Genomic DNA, 27,553 nt, shown 5'->3' with positions numbered 1-27,553 from the left:
ACGAAGAAGGGACTTGGGGGATGAGAAGCCAGCAGGCAAAGACATTGATGGAAGGGGGACAGAGCATCACCTCATCCAGTGCCCTGGGTAGAACAGAAACAGCAATAATAAAAATGTCTTTCAATAAGAAAAAAAGAAAAAAAAAAAAGAAAGAAATATCAAAGACAAGCAGAACAGTGTTGTAGAGCCAAAGCCAGGAAGCAAACTAAACACCCACCAACCATTATATAATATATTGTGTTTTTTGCTAAAATTAAATAATAAGTCATAGTAAAAATGTATAAACTACTATTATAAGTAGTCACATCAATGCATTTCATGAACATAAGGTTGAGTGTATGAGGTCAGGCACAATACATACTACATAATTCCAAATATATAAATTTAAAAGGTTGGCACAAATTCTCCAATGTGATAGAAGTCAGGATAGGGATCATTTTTGTGAAGAAGATAGAGTTGGGCTAGTATAACTGTAAGGTTGGGCTCCTGGGGTGTTAATTTCAGTTTCTCTCTCTGAATGGTGACTATACAAGTGTTTTCACTGTGTTAAAATTCACTAAGTTGCACAGTTATGGTCTGTTCACTCTCCATGAAATCATTTAATTTAAAGGATGCATGCACACCAACTTACACTGGTGTGCAGATATATATGGATATGTATAAATTCAGATGTTACATGATTAGGTGAAATACAGACCCTGTTATTTTCTCCTTTTTTATCGATTTATTAATATATTCTCCAAAATTTCTCTAAGAGAACTACATTGTTTTAAAAATAAAAATCAGTTTAACAAATATTATATCTTGTTTAAAAGTTGTGTTACTGTTAAAGCCAGTAAAAAGATGTGTCTTTATGGTAGCAGTAGCTCCCAGTTTGCCTGAGAGTGAATGAGACATTAAAATGGACAGCCTGGACCTGAAATTCAAGAGTTGCCACATTAGAGTTTGCTGACCTTCTTTCTAACTGATTGCATAAAGTGCCAAACTATCTGTATTTTCCTGTCAATCTACTGTACTGATGTCCATCTTATTCTTTAAACTTCTGATTATTAACACTATGGAGTGGTATGATTTTAGATTATACTGGGTCTTGAACGGCTGTGGTCTGTAACTGAGTGATATAGATGAGAAATGATCACTAGGTGAGGTAAAAAATTAAATAACAAGTCTACCATTTCTGTGCTGATTCGGGCTGCAGTTTATGGACAATATAGATCTATTTATCCATATCTTAGAGACTGTATATGAAATAAAAAATAGCCATTTATCTGGCAGAAATGTAATCAACACATATAGAATAACTTCCAGCTTATGTATTTCTCAGAAAGTGGTTTGAAGATTACTTGAATCATCATTAAAAATACATTTCTGGGCTACCCATTAGAATCATTGACTCTATTCTGCAATATGTAAATTATATCTTTGCAATTTATCTTACATACATTGCTGTTGATTCTTTTGAATTAAGAAAATTCAATTTACCAGGGTTCCATGCTTATTAAATATCTTTCTTAAGAACAATCATTATTAAAGTTAAAATATTAATTTTACTATAAGTCTACAAAGGACATACATTTAAATGCTTACATAAGGAAAGTGCTCTAAAAAATAACACTATTATATTTTGTAATTATTTTATTCTTCAACTACCCACTATATGTGCACATGTATAAGTCAAATTTCTAAAGTTATATAAATGATAAAGCTGACTGAAGAAGCTTTTGTTCAAAATTTAAATGTTTTTTTCTCTACTGATATAAACTTCTGTAAATAAAACAAATTTGCTTAAAAGAATCAGAATTTTAAAATGTATTCATTCTTATAGAAAGAAAAATTGGGGGAATTAGAAATGCTCAGTGTCCTGGCCAAAGAGAACTGAAATTAACAAGCAAATAAATGGGAAAAAAAAAAAAAGTTCTAGAAAGAACTAAACCACTAATGTTAGCCAGAACTTATTTTCAGTTTTTGATGTGGGCAGTCATAATTAGTAGATTGATATGATGACAGACAGCTTAATAAATTTATTTTCCACCTTTATTCTTGTCTAGGAAATCTTCCTTTTAAAGTCAGTGGTTGAAGGTCTTAGTGTTAATGGTATTATTTCCATTAATTTATGATTCATAACATGACATATATCAAATGGTTGAGCTAAAACCTCCTTATTATGTTTACTTCACTTTAACTATACCCCTTAATCTATGCTGAATAATTCCTCCCTTTCCATAGAATTTTCCACCTCAGTTATTTCCCAGCCAACTTGCCCATCAATCTTTCGTCATTAAGTCAAGTTTCCAATCATTTTCTTCTTAAGACTCTCACTGACTTCTTTACATATGTCTTACACAGACACACTGTATTAATTAAGGGAATTGAATATGTAAAAATTAATCTTAGATTTTATTTTTACTCACTTGTCTAATCTCTAAGTGCTTATACTTGGATTTACTATTTACTAAAAGTGTTGTGCATATTTTATATTTCACATATAGTTGTTATCTAATGTTTGAAAAATAACATTATGGGCAGACTGCAATTACCAAATTTAAATAATTAGCATTACCTATTTTTGTTATTTTTAATTAAGATGATAAAACTGCCTATTATCAATTTGTATGTTCTGACCATGATAAACTTTCCACAACGATTCTCTACAAATAAATGTGAGGAGAGTATTATATGCTCCTTCAGTCTATTTTGTGATCAAAGAAGTTATGTCAAGTAAACTGGAGATATGCTGCTATTTGGGTTGGGTGAGTATTGCCTAGACACTTACACTGAATTTGAAATTATTTCCAGAGAACAGCGCTGAGTTTACCCATAAGTGAAAGTAAAAGTTGCTCAGTTGTGTCTCTTTGCAATTCCGTGGGCTGTAGCCTACCAGGCTCCTCTCTCTGTCCATGGGATTCTCCAGGCCAGAATACTGGAGTGGGTAACTGTTCCCTTCTCCAGGGGATCTTCCCAACCCAGGGATCAAACCCAGGCCTCCCACATTGCAGGTAGATTCTTTACCATCTGAGCCACCAGGGAAGCCCATAAGCATTTGACTAAAGAAAAAAAACACTTTCTAACACCAAAATGGTGGGAGAAAAGACTAATAAATCATTGTCAACAAATGCATTATCATATTACTTAAAACTCAGAATGGTGGTAGTTCTGGATAGGTGGATTGAATGCAACCAAATGATTTTAAAATACTCCTGCATAAGCAAACAATTTATTTATTTTTAATATTGATTTTCAGATGCAAAGGAAATGAAGTTTATCTTCTCTAGAATTATGGTCCCTTTCAAACCACTTCAGTCATCAAGGATTAGTCAATATTCTGCACTATTAGTCATTATGCCACAATAACCTGTGGAAACAGTCAACATGATTTCCTAAGTGCTTCACCATATTTATACACAAATGACCTTCCATCCACTGTCCCCTGCCCTCAAAAAAGTGACACCAAGGAATTTGGTTCCTACATGGTCAAACTGCCAGACCTGCCAGGCTAAGCTGGTGATGGACACAATGAAATACTTCTTACAGTAAGCTAGATTTCACTTTCCCCATTAATTGGGTTAGAAAGCTAATCCCAAGTGTCTACTATTCTATCAAGTCAAAAGTTTCAGCTCCATAACAAGTTCAGAGTATAGTTTCATCGATTAAAAGACCTCATTCAAGAAGAAAAACACTTCGAATAATTTTAAGTAGCTTTTCCAAGTGAAAAAAAGATTAATTCACAAATTAATGGTTGTAACAAATCATTTCAGAGGGTAGAACTATACGGTTTTCTCAATTTCTTTAGTACTATTTTTTAAAACCCTTTCCCCAAGAGAGTACTCACCCCATCTGGCCTGCCATCAGAAGCAGTGATGATCAGAATGTAGCGGTCAGTGCTTTCCCTGTCCAGGGCTTTCCCTAAGGTTAGAATTCCAGTACTAGTGACAGAGAAAACAAACAAACAGATGAGGCACAAAAAGATATTACATCACTGGGAGTCTTCCTACTATTGTGAGCTAACCTTGATAGTTTCTTTTTATCCCCCTTCCACAAACATAGCTTGAGTATTTAAGACGTTTGTTTCTAGGATTCATGCTGAAAATTGAAAAAGGCTTTTAAAGCTGTTGAGCTTCTTAGCAATAATGAAAAATTGCCAAACTAAATGAGGTAACTGGGTTGATTCTATAGCCTCCAAGGTGCGGGGGGGTGGGGGGGGGGTGGGGAGGGGAGCAGAATATTGCCTAATTCATCCCAGGAAGAAAAATATCTATCTTGTTTGTGATTATTTCCAGGGTAAAAGAGTCCATTAATCTTTAGTTGTTCCAAAATCCTATGAGTAAAGAAGTGGTTTCTTTAATCTAGCAATAGCTCACCATTCCCATTCATTGTCATATATGTGACCACTATCGAAATTCAAACAACTGCATTTCATCTTTGATAAAACTTAGAGATTAAAATTTATTTTTCCTTTTTTTTTTTTTTTTTGCAAATTTCAATATGACTGAGGCTTATTGTAGAAAATTGGAAAATACACAGTGGAATTATCAAAAATTTCACAGATATTGTGGTTATTTTTTAATATTTCTTTTTTATTTTCTATTATAACCATATTTAAATACATTATAATTGCTTTCAAAAGAGCACTTAGGCTTCATATTTACATTTTTTTCAAGATAATATAATTTTATGAGCATTCATCCTCTCATATTTTATAAAAACAAATGCTTAAAAAAAACAAATGCTTTTGTTGATATACTAACAATTTAACCATTTTGTTACTCTCTTGAGATTTAGACATTTCTTAAGCATTATGTATAATGGGACATGAGCAGCCTTTGGGAAAATTCTCATACTTAGAGTATTTTTAAATCAACCTTTTCACTGTTTAGAATACATACTTTGAAATATTTAAGATTTTATCCTTCCAAGTAATTTGTTTTATAACAGTTTGTCACTTATAATGTTCTTTAAAACAAATTCTACATTTATGTCTTAGATATTCCAGTCTAATATTGTGTGTGACATTTTAATTAAGGTCTAATAAGCATCTACTTTGAGGAGAGGTTACATTGATTTAACAAAATATTAAAATATTTATCAAGTATAAAAGCACATTATTTCTGATAGATAAAAAGCTTTCATTTAATGCAAGTGCTTTTGCCCCTACAGTGGAATTTAAACAATTCACACCACATATGCTAGTTGAGTACAGAGAGTCAATGCCAAGGAATCAAGATCAGAGTTGCAGTTATTCTATTTGTTTTATTGTTGTTATTGATATGGACTAAAAGAAAAGTTTTAAACATATGGTATGACTATAAAAAATTGACTTTGCTTCTGGTGCATTTTAAAATGTTTTGTTAAATAACTGAAAACCAATTCCCGGATTAGTTCATAACAATCAGGTTTGGATCAACTTCCCACACTGTAAATGGTTTGAATAATCTCATTTAAAATGACATTCAAAGAGAAAAGTAAGACATTTATTACTTCTGAGACTTATTCACAAGTTAACTTAAGAAATATAAAACCTGAAAACTTATCCACAGTACAATGAAAGGAAGAAAAAAATTGAGTTATTGTTTTCCATTTTCCTCCTCAGTTTAAAGTTCAAGACTATATCATTCCTTGTACATTAAATTAGAAAAACACGAGAAATTTATATTTTATAAGAATTTAGAGCCATATTATACCTAAATAGCTTATTTTTCATGGTCTCATAATTATTATGGAAATAGTTCTTTGCTTAAGATAATATGTGCCTTGTGTTACAGTGTAATAGACAGGATACTTGCAAGATGGGAAAACAGAGAAAGAATAGGTAACTGTCTTTTGGTGTTTATAGCTGAAAGACTAGCTTATGAGTCCACACAAGCATCCTTTCAAGAAATTCCAGAAATAACTGGATAGGAGGACTCTGTTATCTGCTGGATGGAAGCTATAGGGCACAATACATTAGGCTGCATTTAGGAATGACGCAAATCCTATCAAACATACTAAAAATATGTGAGACTCCCTCCTGGTAAAACATCAATAATAGTGCTAATTGAATTTTACATAATTTAAAATCTATTGCACAGTACTGAATTCAGTAAAAGGGGTGACCCAGACAGCTTGAAGAGGTGATCTCTCCAAAGAAGTGTCAAAAAATGAAGCAACTTTGATAGGACTCTGGAAAACAGTCAAAGGTTGACAGCGCGCAAATGGAGGTAGATTTAAGAAAAAGGTGACTTTAAAAATTGCTGATAATAAAGATTTGTTCCCTTTTTCTTATCCTTGCCCCATCTCTTCCTGACTTAGAGTGGTCTTAAAAATGGTGATCAACATCCCCAGTGTGATACTCTAGTCCTGTGTCTGAGGCAGCAAAACTACCCTTATTCACAAATATTGGGTTTGTCTATTCCAGCTGGTCTCAAAGGCTGCCTGAAGGAATAACATAGCTTTGTCTTTGTTTTGTCTAAAAAACAGAATTCACTCAAGGTGAAAAAGCAGTGGGTATTCCTGGAAAACAGTATGTCAGGGAGCAATCTGCAGTCACCTAAGGCAACAGATTGTATTTGAAGCATAAAGTGGAAAACCAAAAGCCTGGAAGGGTAAACTAAATAGAGACTCTCTTGGAAATTTAGGGCACTCAAAAATGACTAAGTATACTGGTGAATAGAATTGAGAGTCTGTCAATGAACCTATATGTCTGTGACTAACTGATTTTCAAAAGAATTCTAAGATCTGTCAATGGTGAAAGAAAAGTCTCTTCAACAAATGGTTGCTGGGGTAACAGGAGATCTACATGCAAAAGAATGTATTAAAAAAAAAAAACCATATAAAAAAACTCAAAATGGATAAACAATCCATATGTAAGTACTGAAACCATAAAACTCTTAGACAAAAACATAGAGATAAATCTTCATGATTTGGAGTTTGACAATGGAATCTTAAATATGGTAACAAAAGCATGAACAGCAAGAGGAAAAAATATATATTGGATTTCCTCAAAGTTAATTTTTTGTGTATGAAACTACAATATCAATAAAGTGAAAAAATCCTACAAAATAGGAGAAAATATTTACAAATCATATATCTGATAAGAGTCAGTTCTCCAAATACATAAAGGACTTGGTACAACTCAAAAACAAAAGAAACAAACAATTCAATTAAAAAATAGGCAAAGGATTTGAACAGATATTTCTCCAAAGAAGATACACAAATGGCAGATAAGCACATGAAAACATGCTCAACATCATTAGTCATCAGGGAAATAACAAATCAAAATTACAATGAAATACTACTTCACATTCACTATGATGACTATAATTAATAAAACAGGCGAGGAAAATAATGTGTTGATGAAAACATGGAGGCATCGAAACCCTTCTACATTGCTGGTGGGAATGTAAAAAGGTCAGTCACTATGGAAAACAGTTTTGACAGTTCCTCAAAAAGTGAATACAATATTATGACCCAGAAGTTATAATTCTGGGTATATATTCAAAAGAACTGAAAAAAAGTGCTTAGTATTGCAAAGTACATACACACACACACACACACACACACATATACAATATCGACAATAGCCAAAACAGAAAAGCAGTCCAAATTTCCATCAATGTATGGATGGATAAACAAATTGCTGTGTGTACAGGTAACAGAATATTATGCAGTTATAAAAAGGAATGAAGTACAGAGATACACTTCAACATGGAAGAACTCTGAAATCCTTAGACCTAGTGAAAAAAGTAAGACACAAAACGTCACCTATTGTGTCATTCTGTTTATAGGAAATATCCAAAATAAATAAATCCACAGAAGTTGAACATAATTAGGTGATTGCCAGTGGCTGAGGAGAAGGGCAAGTAGGGAGAAACTGCTTAATGGGTTTGTGCTTCCTTTTGGGATGATGACCATGTTATGGAATTAGATAGAACTGATAGTTGTAGAACATTGTGAGTCTACTAAATGCCACTGAATTTTTTACTTTAAAATAGCTAATTATATACTATGTGAATTTAACCTCAATTATATTAACTATGTTGCACAGAATCCCCTCACCAAACACTAAGGCTATAGTGCTAAATATACTGTGTTTGAGAAAACCAAGCTCTTTTAGACAATGAATTGGTTTGCCAAACCATAAAAATAGTGTTCAAAAGTTATTTAAACAATGTAGATTAAAAATAGTAGAGGGTATCTACTGCCAAACAAACCAACCTGCTATTTAAGTGTTCATTTTCTCCAAATGCATCATTTATTAGGAACTACCGCAGCAGCATAATTACTCATTGAAAGAGATTGTCTCACAGGTTTCATGCTTTGTGTTCTGGTCTTCCTTTAATCTTTTTCAATATATTCCACTAGTTGTGATTGATATTATTTACACTTATACAAGTGTCTGTCTTTCACAGACTTATCATGCAGATATGGGCATCATTTTTTCAGGCCTTAAAATGATAGAGAGGTTAGAATGTACTTCAAAATGTGTGATTGTTTCTAGTTCAATATGGCATTCCATGTTAAGCAGTAATTAGTGATTAACAAACACAGACCAATAGAAAGAGTTAGATACTGGTAGTAGTTTAGGGAGAAGATGATGGAGACATGAACTAGTAGTGTGAAAAGGATTACTGAGTATGTATTTTGAGAGTACAGCTGACAGAAAAAAATGCATATCATATTTTTTATATATTAATCTTCAGTGTAGTTTAAACTGACATGAAAAACATAATCAAGCTTTAAATTTAGTGTCAAAATTAATTAGTCACAAAGAAAGAAATAAAAATGCCGGTGAAGATATAAAATCTTCAAAGAAAATTCTAACAAGGGGCAGAAATAACTCTGGGTTCTTCTGTTTAGCACTTAGCCTTTAAGTGTTACATCACATGCCTTATGCTACAATGATGATAATCAATAAGAATTCCTCAATCTCCTGCAATAAATAACTTATATATTGGTCATAATAGTTACAAAGGAAGTTTCTCTACATCTGGCTTAAATGTTTACTTAATAGTGAATGCTTACTGAACAAATATTTGATGAATAATATACAACTATTAGAACAGACATAAAGTTATTAATACATTATGCTAGAGAACCATAAAGATCTAACCATTTAATACATGGTGCTAAATGATCTGCATAATGGATGATTGTTCTCTTTAAGGAAGAAGCATTTTTCTGTAAAGAAGAAGTTTTTTCCCTGGCCATACAACTAATCCACTAATCTAAATAAAATGCATATAACAATTCAACACTTAGTCAATCCATATTAGCATCTAAATGATTATTCATTACTACTAACATTTTTTAAAAATTATAAAAATGTTTTGGTATATTTTTATTTCAATGGAGAAAAGGTAAAGTAATGATATCATAATGATGATTATTGTTAACTCTGGCATTATAGAATAAAATAATATAATGTTTAATATAAACAATAAGCATGTACTTTTTTTGTTTTAAGAAGGAAAATGTAACCAAGATCACTACTTAGATGAATTGAAGCATCTGATAAGAGAGAACATCAATTGTTTTCTATTATTTTTGGAGAGAGCACCTGAATTACTCAACTCCTTAAAACGTACACAGAAGTGGTGATGCAAATTTGCACAAGTATCCCAGAAGTATCAAAGGAAGCAGGAATTAAAGTATCAATTTTCTTCTATTTCAAATGTGTTGAAATATATTGCTAAGGGTCTAGACCAGCCTATACATATCAGTGGGAACAAGAGCAATGTGTTGGCTGAAATAAAATCACCATAAGATAAAAGGCAATGTGCTCAGTGTACAGACCCTGAATCAAGAATGATCACTGAAAGAGACCATGCAATCATCACAGAGACCTGACCTATTCTAGCTCTCTGGAAGCACTTTGCATTCAAGGATATTTCTGTCTGATTAGCTCAATTCAGACAAAGAGGATGCTGCATTGGTATCTTTCACACCTTAAAGAACCTCTGATTCCCAGTTAGGTTTTTGTCTGTTTGGCTTCAAAATCATAAATGAGAAAGTAGAAGAGAACCGCTTGCTAAGGTAGCAGCACGAGTGAGAGTGTCTTTGACAAAACTGGTAGCTCATTAGATTTCACATCCAGCAGTTGTAAAATCCTTCATCATCAAGAGAAAAACAGATAAACACAGGAATGGAAATCCTTAACAGAGAATAGTGGTGAAAGTTTCATTATTTTCTTATTTGTATCGCCTTTATTAACATATAATTCACATATCATTGAATTCACCCATTTGAGGTGTAAATTCAATAAATTTAGTAGTTTAAGTATCACCAGAATCAATTTTAGAATATTTTCACCACTGTATCCATTAGTATCCACTCCCTATTCTCTGCCATCTCCCAGCCTCAGGAAACATGTAGTCTACTTTTTGTCTCTATAGATTTGCCTATTTTGGACATTTAATACAAATGGAATCATACAAAATGTGTTCTTTTATGTTTCTTTCATTCAGTATCTTATTTTCAAGGTTCATGCATGTTTCAGTATTTAATTCTCTTTACTGATGAATAATATTCCACCACATGAATACACATTTTGCTAAATTATTTCATCTATAGACAAACTTTTGGGTTGTTTTCCACATCTTGCCATTTTAAATAATTCTGTTATAAATATTTTTTGTACAACTTTTTAAGTGGACATGTGTTTTCATTTGTCTTGAATAGACACAAATGGAATTGCTGAGTTTTCTGGTAACTCTAGGTTTAACTTTTAGAGAAAATGAGAAATAGTTTTACAGAATGTACATATTACATTCCCACCAGAAATATATGAGAATTTTGATATTTCTACATCCTCACCCATATATGCTATTTCCTTTGTTTGTCATTATAGCCATTCTGAGTGGATGTGAAGTGGTATTTCATGATTCTAATTTGCTTTCCCCTAGTGACTAGTGATTATGAGCATATTTCATGTGCTTATTGACTATATACATATCTTTGGATAAATGTCTATTTAAATTCTTGTTCATTTTTATTTAGGTTATTAATCTGTTTATTTTTGAGATATAGTTCTTTACATATTCCATATATGTCCCTTGTCACATACGTATCTAAAATATTTTCTTTCATTCTGAGGGGCTGTCTTTCAAATTCATGATCATGCCATTTGAATCATTTTTTTTTCTTCAAATTTTGATAAGTGCAACGTATTGGTCTTCTCATTAATCACTTTTGCTTTTAGCATCATATATAAAAAAGCATTGCCTAATCTAAACTATAATTTACTTCTGTATTTTCTTCTACATTACATAGTTTAACCTTTTTTATTTAGGTCTATGATTCACTTTGAGTTAATTTCTACAAATTGTGTGAGGTAAAGGTCCAACTTCATTCCTTTGTGCGCTGTCCCAACTTTATTTATTGAAAAGATTATTCTTTTCTAATTGGATTGTCTTGGCCCTTTCTTTTGGAAATCAATGGACTATAAATATTAGGGATTATTTTTGGGCTCTTAAGCTTATCCTTGTTATCCAGACATATTCTTATGCCAGTACCATGCAGTCTCAATTACTGTCAAAATGTCTCTTTTACACAGTTTTCTTTCTTTAAGGATGATTGCAAATTATAACTAATTTATGATTTGTATGTACCTATCAGGGAAAATTCAAAATATCTGTCTTTCCATTTTTTAAATGGAAGCTTATTCATCTGTGAAATCTAAAACTCTGGGAAATACTGTTTGCAGGCATACAAATTCATGGCTGGGCCATCCTTTTCAATGCAAAATTTCAGGTGTTTCTTAAAAGACCAAGTGACCATCCACAGTTCTCTTGATAACGTCATTGTGCACCACGTGCTCCTGAGACTGAAGCAGAGTTTGACTAATTTGCCAAATTTTTCACTTTATACTCATCAGCTACATTTAGATTTCCATCCCTTTCAGGGAGTAAAATCACTCAGGACCACAGAGAAAACATCAGAGAGATAACAAGAGCATCTCTTTGACAACCAGCCGCATGTGACAGCAGAACGGCCACTTTGCTATCGCAGAAGAGAAACAAAGCTGACTTCAATGCCTTCTTTAATGCCTGCTGTCAGTTTCCTCAATGGTTATGGCTGAAATTACCTCTGATATGTTCAGAGAGGGGAGTAGAATGACATGAACACAGACCTAAAAGAGGCTTAGAATGGACATGAAATATTTTTATCTTAGCTTTTCTAGAATATACCTGTTACTCAAAAATTGAAGGATAGACTTTGGTGACACCTTAAATGCATCTGAATTATACTTTGTCTTACAAAATTCCCTTTGAATGAACAATTTAGTGCCAAGTTACTTTTTGTAGTATCTGACAACTTTAAAGGAATCTAATTAATCCCAGGTTATAACTGCAAATGAAATGTTTCCACTTCAGTGGATTCTACCTAGTAAAAGCATTTAAAATAAATAAATAGTCTCCTGGGTATGATCTGGATTCAGAATTATCCACCCCCCCTCATCCCCAGTTCTCACTAATATATGTAGGAAAAAAAGTAAAAAAAAAAAACTACAGACAGCTGAAAGTCTTTGATTAAAAGTCTGTTCTCTTGCTACCAGTATATTGTTTAACACTTTAAAAATTAAAAAAGTAAATATTTAGAAACGATTAGCTTACGTTTCTGAAAGATTGAAAACTCGCTGTGGATCTCCATTCTCAATGGCATATGTTATTGGGTCTCCCTCTCGATCAGTCGCCTTCAGAGAGAAAACATAAATTTAATTATCAAGTAATTGATATGGCTTCTATTCAGTACAGTATAATACAGATACTAGAAACTTGAAACTAATAGCACAGAAGATCCATGATACTTTATAGAATAAAGATTAAAATATGTGCTAATGACTGCATGTAAATACCAGATCCCGGCATTTCTGTCATTCTTTTTCATCTGAAAGCTACAACAGTGAATAAGAATAATATGCCCTGAATGTATACATAATCTTATCAGTGGGGGAAATATAGTAATGATTTTCATAGAGTTTATTTAATTTTATATGAATAATTCAAAGAAATATGTTAGACTCCACACATTGTCAAAATAATTTAATGCACTTTTTTTTTCTCTTTTTCTGCTCAAAATATATTGTCTATAAAACTTTATGGTTAAGACTTCTGAAATTGGAGCCAGAGAGCCTGAAATTAAAAATTGGGCTCCAGTTGCTAATTGTATGATCATTTCTCAATTTCTTCATTTGTAAAGTGAAAACTAGACAAAAGTTAATAGATGTTGAGAGGGTTAAGTGAAATAATCTGTGTTAAAACACATAGACTAACCTCTGGCACATTGTTTCAGTAAATATTAACCTTTTTTTCCCCCTTCTTAAGTCATAGAAAACAAAATCTACAGCTTCTGCCTTTGAGTTCTGAGTTTCTCTTACCCAAAATAAAGATATACATTCTATATTGTGGCACTAGATTCTGGGAGTTTGCCATCTAAAATATCCAATAATTTCCTTTTCAATGATCCATTACATTCCCTTATGGAAGAGGGGTGAATAAAGAAATAAGGATGATATAAAAGGAATATAAGAGGGATCTGCCTAAGTATGACCCCAAGAGAAGGGGAACTACTATTTATTTATGTTAGTTGGTTGGCAGAGATCCCAACCTCTCTGACTGGTAGACACTTCTCTGGAGTTGGCAGGATCTAAGAAAGTGGGGTTGTATGGGGTCCTTTCAAAGACTGGACAATAACTATCCCAGCCATGAGAGGTTGAGTATGAAATCCCATTACTGGACCAACAGGGAGCACTGTTTCTGCAGGTAGATCAGGTGGCTTGGACATGGATTTCAAGGCCCTGGTCATGGGACAGCCCTATCAGCTATCACAACAGATGGGTGGCCAGAAACCTCCGAGACCACACAAATTCCAGAGTCCAAGGGCAACTAAATAATAATGTGTGTGTATGTGTGTGTCAGTAGCTCAGTTGTGTTGAACTCTTTGTGACCCCATGGCATGTAGCCTGCCAGGCTCCTCTGTTCATTGGATTTTCCAGGCAAGAATGATGGTGTGGGTTGTCATTTCCTCCTCCAGGGGATCTTCCTGACCCAGGGATAGAACCATGTCTCTAGTATTTACTGAACGCAGTGCTTTGTGGACAAAGTTTTGTAGAAAGAAAGAAAGTGAAGCCACTCAGTCATGTCCGACTTTTAGTGACCCCATGGCTCCTCCATGGAGCCCCATGGCTTGTCCATGGGATTTTCCAGACAAGAGTACTGGAGTAGGCTGCCATTTCCTTCTCTAGGGGATCTTCCCAACCCAGGGATCAAACCCCGGGTCTCCCACACTGCAGACAGCCACCATATGGTGGCTCAGATGGTGGCTCAGAGCTTTGTAGAATTAGTTAAAAATGTCACCTTGATAGAACACTTCCTTTGCATGACTTTCATAACTTCATATTCTCCTGCTTTTAATTTTATCTTATCAGCTACTACCTATTTTCTTTGACTGGTTTTTCCTCATCTATAAGAGATACTTACATTGGATGCTCCACAGGTTTGTTCTTGGACCTCACTTAGTCACTTCATCCAACTGTAGAGCTTTAAAACTATCTCTATGCAGAAGACTCTCATATCTCTAAACCAGTCCTGTCTTCTGAATTTTAGACCTATTTCCAGTACCCTGTTTGGATCCCAACAGATGAACTATCAGTTCAGTTCAGTTCAGTTGTTCAGTCGTGTCTGACTCTTTGTGACCCCATGGACTGCAGCACGCCAGGCCTCACTGTCCATAGCCAACTCCCAGAGTTTACTCAAACTCATGTCCATTGAGTCGGTGATGCCATCCAACCATCTCATCCTCTGTTGTCCCCTTCTCCTCCTGCCTTCAATCTTTCCCAGCATCAGGGTCTTTTCAAATGAGTCAGCTCTTCGCATCAGGTGGCCAAAATATTTTAGTTTCAGCTTCAGCATCAGTCCTTCCAAATGAATATTCAGGACTGATTTCCTTCAGGATGGACTGGCCGGATCTCCTTGCAGTCCAAGGGACTCTCAAGAGTCTTCTCCAACACCACAGTTCAGAGGCATCAATTCTTCAGTGCTCAACTTTCTTTGGAATCCAACTCTCACATCCATACATGACCACTGGAAAAACCATAGCTTTGACTAGATGGACCTTTGTTGGCAAAGTAATGTCTCTGGCTTTAATATGCTGTCAAGGTTGGTCATAACTTTTCTTCCAAGGAGCAAGCATCTTTTAATTTCAGGCTGTAGGTCACTATCTGCAGTGATTTTGGAGCCCCCTAAAATAGTCTGTCACTGTTTCCACTGTTTCTGCATCTATTTGCCATGAAGTGATGGGACCAGATGCCATAATCTTTATTTTCTGAACGTTAAGCTTTAAGCCAACATTTTTACTCTCCTCTTTCACTTTCATCAAGAGGCTCTTTGGTTTCTCTACGCTTTCTGCCATAAGGATGGTGTCATCTGCATTTCTGAGGTTATTGATATTTCTCCCGGCAATCTTTATTCCATCTTGTGCTTCATCTAGTCCAGCATTCCTCATGATGTCCTCTGCATATAAGTTGAATAAGCACAGTGACAATATACTCTTGACGTGCTCCTTTCCCGATTTGGAACCAGGCTGTTGTTCCATGTCCAGTTCTTACTGTTGCTTCCTGACCTACATACAGATTTCTCAGGAGGCAAGCCAGGTGGTCTGGTATTCCCATCTCTTGAAGAATTTTCCTCAGTTTGTTGTGATCCACACAGTCAAAGGGTTTGGCATAGTCAATAAAGCAGAAATAGATGGTAGGTACTGGAGTGGTGCTGGAAGGACTGTGAAGAGATACCCCGTGCCCAGGGCCAAAGGAGAAGCCCCAGCAAGACAGGATGAGGGACAAAATTGCATTTAGAATCAAACCTGATACCCGCCAGAGACGCTCACACATCCATTGTGCACACCATCACCCACAGACCCCACAGAGACTGAGACAGAACTGTGTTTGAGTGTCTCCTGAGGAGGTACGGGTCAGCAGTGGACTGCTGCAGGGGTACGGGCTCTGGGTGCAGTAGACCTGGGTATGGCATAAGCCCTCTTGGAGGAGGCTGCCATTAACCCCACCATAGAGCTGCCGGAACTTACACAGGACTGGGGAAACAGACTCTTGGAGGGCATACAGACTCTTGGAAACTTGTGCACACCAGGACCCAGGAGAAAGGAGCAGTAACCCCACAAGAGACTCTCCCGGACTTGCCTGTGAGTGTCCAGGAGTCTCTGGCAGGGGCGTGGGTTGGCAGTGGCTGCTGCAGGTTGGGGGCACTGAGTGTAGCCGTGTGTTGCTGGGACCTTTTGAAGGAGGTCGCCATTATCTTCATTACCTCCACCATAGTTTGCTCTCAGGTCAAATAACAGGGAGGGGACACAGCCCCACCCATCAACAGAAAATTGTATTGAAGATTTACTGAGCATGGCCCCACCCATCGGAACAAGACCCAGTTTCCCCCTCAGTCAGTCTCTCCCATCAGGAAGCTTCCATAAGCCTCTTATCCTTCTCCATCAGAGGGCAGACTGAAAACCACAATCACAGAAAACTACCCGATCTGATCACATGGACCACAGCTTTGTCTAACTCAATGAAACTACGAGCCATGCTGTGTAGGGTCACCCAACATGAACAGGTTATGGTGGAGAGTTCTGACAAAACGTGGCCCATTGGAGAAGGGAATGGCAAACCACTTCAGTATTCTTGCTTTGAGAACCCACTGGACATGAACTATAGACACTGCCAATTTAAAATGTTAAAATCCCCAATCCTGATCTCTTTGCTACTCTCCCACTGCTGCTTTCAGTCTTCATTATCTCAGTAAATAGCAATAACTACAACTTTCTACCACTTGACCTTAACTGAACATTCTTAATCCCTAATGTAACCCATTGGCAAATCCCACTGGGTCTATATTTAAAATATCTGCAGTATCTGGCTGTCTCTGAACTCCAAATACCACCTCCCTCATGGATTTAAGTAATAATCATCTGACTAGTACTTCTGTCTTCTCCCTTGTACCTTCACCATAGCCTATTTTAATTAAGCAGACAATGTGATCATTTTTCCCAGGTCAAGATTCTAGTTTATTTTTTAATAAGGTTATTGCATTATTATGCATTATTACATACACACACTCATAGACACACACAAAATGGAATATAATAAAATAGCAAAATACAATGAAACAAGCTACTTATGATAATATCTTTGAAATATTCCAGTTAAATCTAAATCTAAAATTTTAAAATTCATTAAATTAATTATAATGCAAGTGCAAGTGTAAAGGCTAAGAAAGAAAATAAACACATACACACAGTCAATTGAATTGACAGCATATGATTGATATGTCCCCTTTGTTTTTGGTTCTTTCCCAGATACATATTAGTGAGAAAGATAAAATGGAATTACAAATGATACTTCCTCAAGAAACACAGAATTAAGCTGTATCTGGAGATATATTTTAGCACTAAAAAGTTCACACTAAATGTTTTCTGTTGTTTTTCCTCTTTCAGTCAGTCATTTTTACCTATCATATTGTTACAGATTTATCAATGTCTCTTTGTTTTTGGCATGTGGTTGTTATTGTTTTTGAGAGAAAATTTATTATATTGTATTTTCATAAAAGCCAGAACAAACAGATTCTGAAGTAAGATAACTTTGTGCAAACAATTTTAAATCCAGATGAATGTTAAACCTTGCTTCTAATGTATCAGATCTACTCTAATATTTAATATTATTTTCATCAGATTAGAGCACTGTGAATGTCGTGTTACTTTATTTATACAAGCCATTATTTTGTTAAGTTACTAAAGTAACAGAGGAATTCCTACAGAATTCTCAGTGTTTTTTTCAGCCAAATTAATTACTTTCAATCCCTGAGGTACTGTGGAATATTTCTTCAGTTTTGTTTGACTATGAGCCAGTTATTTGCCTATTTCATTCATATGTGAGGCTGTGCCTTTATTGGAAACTTTGAAAATCCAGGATTTATATGAAAATCCTTATTTGATTGTTTTCTTCTCCTTATCCTCTTAGCCAATCCTTTGCTATTGTTTCAGGATCTGTGGCAAACAGAATAGTAATTAGGGAGGATTCATAAATTCTTGATCAGCTAAACAAGGGGGAGTGGTGGTATCTGGATTTGAGTTGTGAAATATATCCATTACTTCTGTTAACATTTTTTAAAGTATCATGTAGTTTACCATGTTAAACTACCATGGTGTTGGTATCTATGTACCAACATCAAAGTGGAGAAATAATGAATAATAATTCAAAAAATCAGCAGAAACAATTATTCTGGGAGGATTAAGATTTGATAATGTACATATGTGTGATCTAACATATATTTCTAAAAACATTTTTAAATATATGAGTCTAACCAGCCTTCTCTGTACTTCCCTGGTGGCTCAGAAGGTAATCTGCCTCCAATGCAGCAGACCCAAGTTCCATCTCTGGGTCAAGAAGACCCCCTGGACCCACTTCAATATTCTTGCCTGGAGAATTCCATGAACAGAGGAGACTGGTGGGCTTCAGTCCATAGGGTCATAAAGAGTCAGACACGGCTAAATGACTAACACACATCACATCACACAGCCAGCCTTCTCTACATGATGAACAAAAATTTATATATGATATAGAATAGTGAATCCTTACATTAAAAGTTACTGACTACTTACTATAATATCAGAACTTATATTTGCATGCCTTATTTCATTTATGCCATGCACTAATCTTATAGGCAAATGGGAAATGCAAAAGACTTCAATTATATTACTCTTTCTCTCATCACTTCAATTAGGTTTCTTTATAATTAATTGGAAGATATTTCTTATTTATTTAGAGATAATAGTGACTGTTTCATCTTTAAAAAGGAGATTCTACTATTAGTTAATATTTTCCATGATATAACAGATAGGAATTAGCCTTAGCACAAAAACATTTCCTATGCTTTTATTTTTGATCAGTCAATTCCAACATGAGTCCTTTATTCAAGATCTAAGAGAAGTATGATAGCAGTCATCTTTCCTGGGTTTATCATAGAGTTTTTGGATAGGCTCTGGAGCCAGGAACCTAGGTTTCATCACTCACTATACTATTGTCTCTTAGGCAAGACACCTAACTTCAAAACAAAGCTAATGACAACATTAACAGTATGCTTGCTAACTCGCTTCAGTTTTGTCTGACTCTTTGTGATCCCATGGACTGTAGCCCACTAGGCTCCTCTGTCCACGGGGTTCTCCAGGCAAAACTACTGGAGGAGGTTGCCATGCCCTCCTCCAGGAGATTGTCCCAACCCAGGGATCTAACACATGTCTCTTATGTCTCCTGCACTGCATGTGGGTTCTTTGCCATTAGCGCCACCTGGTAAGCCCCAACATTAACAATATTCACTTATTAATTCAGCAAATATTTATTGAACATCTACACTGTATTCAGCACTGGAACTTCAACAAGAACCACACAAAAATGCTTCCTTTGTGCAGTTTACAGATAGTGAGGGAGACAGAGAAAAAAGAAAAATAATCAATGTATAAGTACTTATATACAATATATTATATAATTACATATTTACATATGCAATATATCAGATTGTAATACATAATTTATATATAAAATTATATATATATAATTAACATATATTTATGTAAAACAGTTTTCAAATCCATATGAGTGCTATAAAAATATAAAATAATTCAGGAAGGAAATATGGGAAGGCAGAGTGAAAATTTACACTTACATTGAAGTTTTCAGGAAAGCCATCAGAAAAAATGTGAAAATTTGGCAACACTTGTAAAAGGTGAGAAAGCTATTCATGCGGGGAAGGTCCCTCCAGGAATAGAGTCAAGCAAGTTAGAAGACCTCAGGTGGATACATGTCTAATGAGTTTGTGAAAGAGGAAGCAAGTGGACGGCTTGCTCCTGTTCTGTTGGCCTCAGGTAAGCAACCCGAGTTATTCAACCTGGATAGCTTGCAAGTAACGGAGTTCAGTCAGAGGTTCGCTGATATGCGTTTAACACCATGTAAAATAAAATAAAGCTAGCTTTTCTTTATTTTTCCTTGACAAAGAATATCTTTAAAGATCGAAGCAACTTTTCTTTCTAGTCTTCTCAATAGACTACTCACTGCATGTAAATTCAAGTCACCCATTTTTCAGAAGCACCAACAGAAACCCAACAAGATTTATCTAAATAAGCAATGTGCTTAGACACAGGAAAATAGGAATTTTGAAAAAGACAGCATATCTCTAAACTCCTGTTCATATTAAGATGAACACAGTCCTCAATACCATTTGATAGAGTGCACTTTATGCTCACAGAATGATTTTACACATTTCACAGGACATTAAGGCAAAGTACCTGCCCTTAGGGTTTTTAAAATAAATAAAATCAACAGACTTAGATGGTCTTTTTTTGTGTGTGTTTAGGCAAACAAGTCCTGATTCATGTTATTAAATTGCTTGAGAGCAGGAACTGAAGCTTTCAGTTCAGGACAGCAGTGTTTCCAAAAATGTATGTGCACTCTTGGGATTAAATTATTGGTCCTTTAACAAAGTAACAGTGTTTATGAATATATTTCAATATGACTTAATCTTCACATTTTTAAGTCGAGTTTTATCATTTATGATTCTGATACAAATTTCCTTTTTGAGATAAGTTCACTTATGTAAAAAAGTCAGTTTATTCGATTTTAAAAAATTAAATAATATGACAAATTATATGCAATATAGCATATCTGAAACTTAAAAATGCATCTAATCTAGAATGACACTCTGAGCATGATCATACCTTAAGAGTGTTCACCCTGTCCACCTATTGTACTATATTTAGCTACTTCAATCACTCTCCCTCTTTTCTATATGATTATTAATACTTTCTCCTCAGGTCTCCAACTTATCCTACCACATGTTTATTCTCATCTGATGACCTGATTATAGTTTCACTGAGAAAATTGAAGAAATTTTCTGCAAATTCTTCTAATTTCATATGTGTACACTATATATATATATATATATATATATACACATATACATATATGTTTCATATTTATCATTTTGTAACCACACACTATATCTTTCCTCCTATTACTGAAAATGTTCTACCTGATCAGGTTTCCCTAGTGGCTCAGTGGTAAAGAATCTGCCTGCCAATGCAGGAGACGCGGGATCAATCCCTGGGTCAAGACGATCCCCTAGAGAAGGAAATGGCAACCCAATCCAGCATTATTGCCCAGTAACAGAGGGATCCAACCATGGACAGAGGAGCCTGGCGGGCTACAGTTCCATGGGGTCACAAAGATTTGGACATGATTGAGCGATTAACTCTTTCACACATTTTCCCTAAAACCACTTCAGTTATACCTTTAACCCTCCCTCAATTACTGCACTGAAAATGCTCTTTTCAACATCACCAAATAAATTCATTATTAGTAAATTCACAATCCTTGATTTGTTTGTTTCTTAGTTTTGTTTACTTATTTTTCATTTTATCTGGCAGTAGCGTTAGACACAACTGATTTCTCACTTCTTGATACACTTTTTTTCCTTAATTCCCAGACACATGTTCCTCTGGATCTCCATTCTTGGTCCTCTTATTCTCAGCAACTTAAAATTAATCTTTGAATGTCTTATACATTCACTCCCTTAAGAACCTCATGCAATCTCAAAGTTTAACATGGTATTTAAAAACCTCAAGACTTCAAATGTATATTTGTAGTCCATATCTTTTCTCTAAAATCACACCCAATTGCCTACTCAATAGCTTTAATTAGATGCCAAAGACATTTCAAATTTAACATGACCAAACTTCTTGGACATTCTTTTGATTCTGGTTAATGGAAAATCAACCCTTCTATTAATAGTTCCTCATGCTATATATTAACATCCATTGTTAAGTCTTCTTTCTACATCCAGTCATCAATGAATCTGGTAGTTTCTACCAGACAAAATATAACAAGGTTGAAAGCTCATTTCACTATTTCCAGAAATAACACATATATGTGTACCAAGTCTGTAGCTTATGTGTGAATATATAAACATACACATACACACATTTGTGCTTCAATTATATATGACCATGCTATGACGCCCCTGGTGGCTCAGACGGTAAAGGGTCTGCTTACAATGAGGGAGACCCAGGTTCAATCCCTGAGTCGGGAAGATCTCCTGGAGAAGGAAATGGCAACCCACTCCAGTATTCTTGCCTGGAAAATCCCTTGGACGGTGGAACCTGGTAGGCTACAGTCCATGGGGTCGCAAAGAGTTGGACCGACTGAGCGACTTCACTTTCACTTTCTCTTTTCATGATATGATGGAAAAAAATATCAAGACACAGATCAGTTAAAATGAGTTATATGATGAGGAAGTGCCAAAGAGCTAATTGGGGTAAAGAAAACAGAGACTGAGAAATAAAGCCAAGATAGAAAAAAAATTTTTTTAAAAAGCTGCATAAAAAGAAACCAATATAATGTGTAGATATGATTGCACTTATGAATATATGCGTATTAATTATATAAATCAATCAAAACAAAGAAAAAGGAAGCATAAACATCGTGGGCTTTTCCACTTGCTGTTTTTATCACATATTTTTACTCACAAAGGTGACCTCTGATTTAAAATCACCCAGCATGTGCTGTTTAAGTTGGGGGAATTATAGCAGCAATCAAATTTTGCTGGTCTGTCTAACTATTTGGTTATCAAAATTAAAACTGAACTACTTTTATATTGTATTGGATAGGTGGTAGGGAATAAAGCTGTTTCAAAGCTAATTTTTATTGTTAAATCATTCTGCCTTTATCTTTGAAAGATGTTTCTTTTTTAATTAATTAATTATGTTTTGACTGTGCTGGGTCTTTGTTTCCGCATAGACTTTTCTCTAGTTGCAGCAAGCAGGGGCAACTCTCTAGTTGCAGTGTGTGGGTTTCTCCTTGTGGTGGCCTCTCTTGTTGTGGAGCACAGGCTCTAGGGCTTGGACTTCAGTAGTTGTGGCATACAGGCTCAATAGTTGCAGTGGACAGTCTTAGATGCTCTGTGGCATATGGGATCTTCCCAGATCCAGGATCGAATGTGTGCATTGATAGGTGGATTCTTTACCACTGAGTCACCAGGGAAGCCCTGAAAGACATTTCTTAATGTGAACTTTTTTAAACTTTTTTTTTTTTCTTCTTCTTTTGTATGTGTGAGGCAGGTGTGTGAGTGGAGAACATAGAAAAATGTAAACTGTTTTTCTTTATTTTTTTTTAAACTGTTATGGGATTTTGTGAATCCATGTGAAATAGAAAGTATTCAAAACTAGAACAAAAGATATTGAATTCTTCAGTTTTCTTAGGTAACTATTCTAATGCAAATGTTCCTTTTTTTTTTTAACCTAAAATAAATTATTCTCTTAGCTCCAAATCAACCAGTTCCTGGTAGTTAAGCATAGAATCACCATCAATACTTCTCAACATGAATCGGGTCTCCTGTTGTTCCTTCTAGAAGACATGCAATAAACTCTGAGGTTTATTTAAGAAACAGCACAGTGAATCATTTATTGCCAAGCTACTAAAGGTAGTACTGATTACTGCTATTAAAATACCAGTAGCTTTCAAATATTTGCCCAAACCAGTATTCCACATTCATTCCCAGATTTCAAAGTAGTCTTTTTTTAAATTTAACTTTTAGAAAGAGCAGATTGGTTACTTCTGGTTAATTAAAAGGAAAAATAAGAAGCCAACAAACAAACAAACAAAACCCTGCTTTATCAAGCAGGTTTAGAAATTGAAAACTTTTCTTTGGATCATACAATAGTCTTCTGGCATGAAGTAAATGAAAATCACTTTCTACTATAGCCTTAAACTATTGTTAAAAAGTTGTCTATAAAAACAAGTTGATAAATACAGGTCTTCACCATTTCCACAAATTCAATTAAAAGAGACCAGTCGACTATTATCTAGATAGTCCTCCATGGCTTTAAGAAGAGACATGATAGAAATAAGTGTAAAGATTAGAAATACAGTTGTAAATAGGGACTAAATGTCAACTTAAAATGTCTCTTGACGAGACCTGGCTTTATAACTACCACATAATGGTTTACGGTTGTCCATAAAATTCCATTAAAGATAAAGATCTCATATTCCACATTATTGCTCTGGTGACCATATTCCTTTAAGTAAGGGTTTCTCAGTTTCAACACTACTAAGATCTTAGGCTGGTTAATTCTGCATTACTCTACCACTCACATCTTAGTTTAGAAAATCACAGCAGTAAACCATTTGTAAAGGCACAAAATTATTGGAACCACCTCCCCCCCAAAAAAAAAATCTCTAGAGGAAATGCTAAAATGAATCTTCTTGAAATTTGTCTAAATATATGCAAGCAGTTTTTTAAAAAAAATATGTTTTAATATTTTTGGAATTTCTAGGGGATGTGTATGTACTACATTTCATCACGTCATCCTCTTTTCTTTCAGAAGACTCTATCCATTTGTTTATTTCCCTTTAATTCATCTTAAGACTGTACTACCCCAAGTCTTCATTTCAGATTTAATCAAGAATAAAATGATTTTTCTGTCACCTCTTTGTCCTAATAACAGACTGTTTGAAAATAAAGTCTATACAGAGGTAACCAACAGAAAGAGGGGCAAAAATACTGATGACATTTGTCTGAAACCTTGGTTCAGGCCTTCCTTGAAATCAGATCCACCTGGCATTCAACAGATCTTTATGGATCGCATAGTATATATTCCAAGCACTGTTCTAGCTACTGAGGATACAGTAGTGAGTAAAATAGAGTCTGTCATTGTGAACCTAATGTAACATTTGACACTGTAACAAAATAAATGAGTGCACATAGGGCAAAAGCAAGCAGGGTAAAGTTGGTATGAAGTGCAGGAAGATAGTTATTTTTATTTTCTATAATTAGATCAAGGAAGACCATTTTGCTAAGGAAGAAGCAAGCAGAAACATACAGGAAGGGGAAAAATGTGAATGTCTGAGATAAGAGAACTTCAGACAATAGAAATGTTAAGTGAATGGACCCTGAGGCAGGAGTCAGGCTGTGTGCAAGGAGGTCGATGGGGCCAGATTAGAATTGCTGAGATGTTGAGAAGTAGGAGTTCAGGTCATGTGGGTGTCACAGGGACATTGTCTTTTATTCTGGGTGACTTGGGAATCCACTGGAGGATGTTCACAAAGAGGTGAAGCTATTTTATGTAATTTTTCAAATAATTACTCTGTCTTTTGCATGAGTAATAGACCAAAGAGGAGTGAGATCAAAATCCAAAAAAAATCTGCTGCAATAATCTGGGCAGAAGTTGTTAGTGACTAGTATCAGGAAGAAAGTAGTAAGAGTAGTAAGAAATAGTGAAACTCTGGAGATATTTTAGTATTGACTGGAAATAAGAGACGGATATGGAAAAGAAAAGTCAGAGATGATTTAAAGAGTTTCGACCTGAGGTTTTGGACAACTGAGGTTGCAGTTTACTAAGAAGGGAAAAAATGAAAGAGGATCAATTATTACCTTGGAATTGGGGGGAGTAAGTACCAGGTGTTAAGTACAGAATGCATTAATTTTGAGATGCTGTGATAGCAGTATGATACGCCTCCCAACTTTCCATTCAAAGAAAATATTCCACTATATGTTGGAAATGTTGCCTACTGAGAGGCTTTAGCTATTGGTCCTATTCAGAGAATGCCCTTTTTTCTTTATTTTTAATTAAAGTGTATGTGATTTACAATGCTGTGTTAATTTCTGCTGACAGCAAAATAATTGTTACACACACACATACACATGAAAAAAATATATAAATACATACATATATCTGTGTATATATATATGACTTCCCTTGTGGTTCAGTGGTAAGAAATCTTCCAGCTAATATAGGAGATGTGGGTTTGATCCCTGGATCAGAAAGATCCCCTGGAGAAGGGAATAGCTACCCACTCCCAGTACTCTTGCCTGGGAAATACTATGGATAGAGGAGCCTGGTGGGCTACAGTTCACGGGGTCACAAAACAGTTGAACACGACATAGTAACTAAACAATAACAACAGAAAAAGTGTATATACATATATGTGTGTCTTTTTTTTGTATTATTTTCCAAGAATGCCTTTTCTGAAGAAAGCTTCCTTGCCAAGGTCAAGTTGCTTTCTGAGGCAAACTGCATCTGACTTACTCATGCAAGTACATAAAAGACCTACTTTAATGTAAAGGACTATCTCAGTTCTAGAGCTTTGCAGGCGGTCAGTTATTGGGACTTCATTGAAGCTCAAAATCTCCCTAAACTTGTCTGCTTTCTTTCTCCCCTTTCCAAAGGAGTTGATTACAAAACAATTACTAATAAACATCTTACAAGGGAAACTTTAAATCTGCTTCTCTGGTAAGTCAGCCTAAGACAGATGCTTGTCTAATACCCTATATATATATATATATATATATATATATATATATATTGACCTCACAGTTGGATATGTGTCTAGAGTTTTAGAGCAGTGAGCTAAACTGGAGATATGAGTTAGAATTTATGAGCATATAACAATTTAAACCCACTAGAACACATGAGATCATCTTAGATATGTCTATAAATAGAAAAAGAAGAGGTGAAAAGCTTGAGCCTTCATGCATGCCATCTTTTAAGAGTCAGGGAAATGAAGAGGAACCATTAAAATAGACTGGGATGCAGCAGTCAGGAAAGTTGAGGGAAAATCCCAGGAGACTGGTATAATGGAAATCAAAATAAGTTTTTACATAATAAAGGAAATATTAATTCTATCACATTTTACTGATGGATAGAGTAAGATGATTTACATGAGGCTAAGTTATTCTTTGGGAAGAGGAAGATACATATGTGAATACAGAACACATAAAGAAATACATTTTCCTCACTTTTGGCAGCCTTGCATGCCTAGAGATGAAAAATCATCCCTAGATAATAAACATACCATAGTGTCAAGAACAGCAAACTTTCTTTTGAAACTTAGACATATCAGAACATCTGCTTTAAAGGAGAAAAATTTGCACTACAAATTATATTTAATTTTTGCAAAAGCTGATTGCTTGGCATTGAGACATCTCTCTCTCTCTCTAAAATATATATCTTACCATCTTCTAGCTATCTATGTATCTTCAGTATAAAATATAAATTATACTTGAAATCAGGTAATCAATATCAGTGTTCAGTGTATTTAAACTTCTGTGACACTCTTCTTTTGAGATAATGTTGATGGTGAAAGAGTTATCTGAAATCCATTAATATTAGGAGGAAAGATGAAACAATGTATTTTCTACTATATGAAGTAAAAATATAGAGGAAAATGAATGATTTTTATTCCTCACACTTAGCAAAATCAGAACAACCTACTAAATAGAATGTCTTTCAATACAGTCTGCAATGTCAATCTATATACTAACATGTTAATGTTTAAAAAAAAGCTTCTTTGATGACAGAAGAGCAAATCTGCAGATGACATATCCAAAATGATCCCCATAACATAAATGAAACTGCACAGAGTCTATGATTCACACACATTTGGCTGTAAAACATTCATGAATCATAAAACCCTGCATCATCTTCAGGGGAAAATATATCCTATTTTATAAAAAATATTCATCAATAAAAG

At 34.8% G+C, this 27,553-nt stretch overlaps 1 protein-coding gene across 1 annotated transcript in view; it reads right to left on the bottom strand.

Annotated features, from left to right (window-relative positions):
* Nucleotides 1-27,553, bottom strand: part of PCDH15 (protocadherin related 15) — a 920,738-nt gene that overhangs the window by 262,961 nt on the left and 630,224 nt on the right. The window contains exons 17-18 of the mRNA XM_061162074.1: nucleotides 12,588-12,667; nucleotides 3,830-3,923 (exon numbers count right to left, since the gene is read on the bottom strand). Of these exons, the coding sequence (XP_061018057.1) occupies nucleotides 3,830-3,923; nucleotides 12,588-12,667 (174 nt within the window). The remainder of the gene's footprint in view (nucleotides 1-3,829; nucleotides 3,924-12,587; nucleotides 12,668-27,553) is intronic.

This window comes from Dama dama, chromosome 15 (genome assembly GCF_033118175.1).
Source record: "Dama dama isolate Ldn47 chromosome 15, ASM3311817v1, whole genome shotgun sequence".
Lineage (NCBI taxonomy): Eukaryota > Metazoa > Chordata > Mammalia > Artiodactyla > Cervidae > Dama > Dama dama.
Note: the sequence above shows the minus strand (reverse complement) of the source record. Positions and strands in the feature narration are given on the sequence as shown.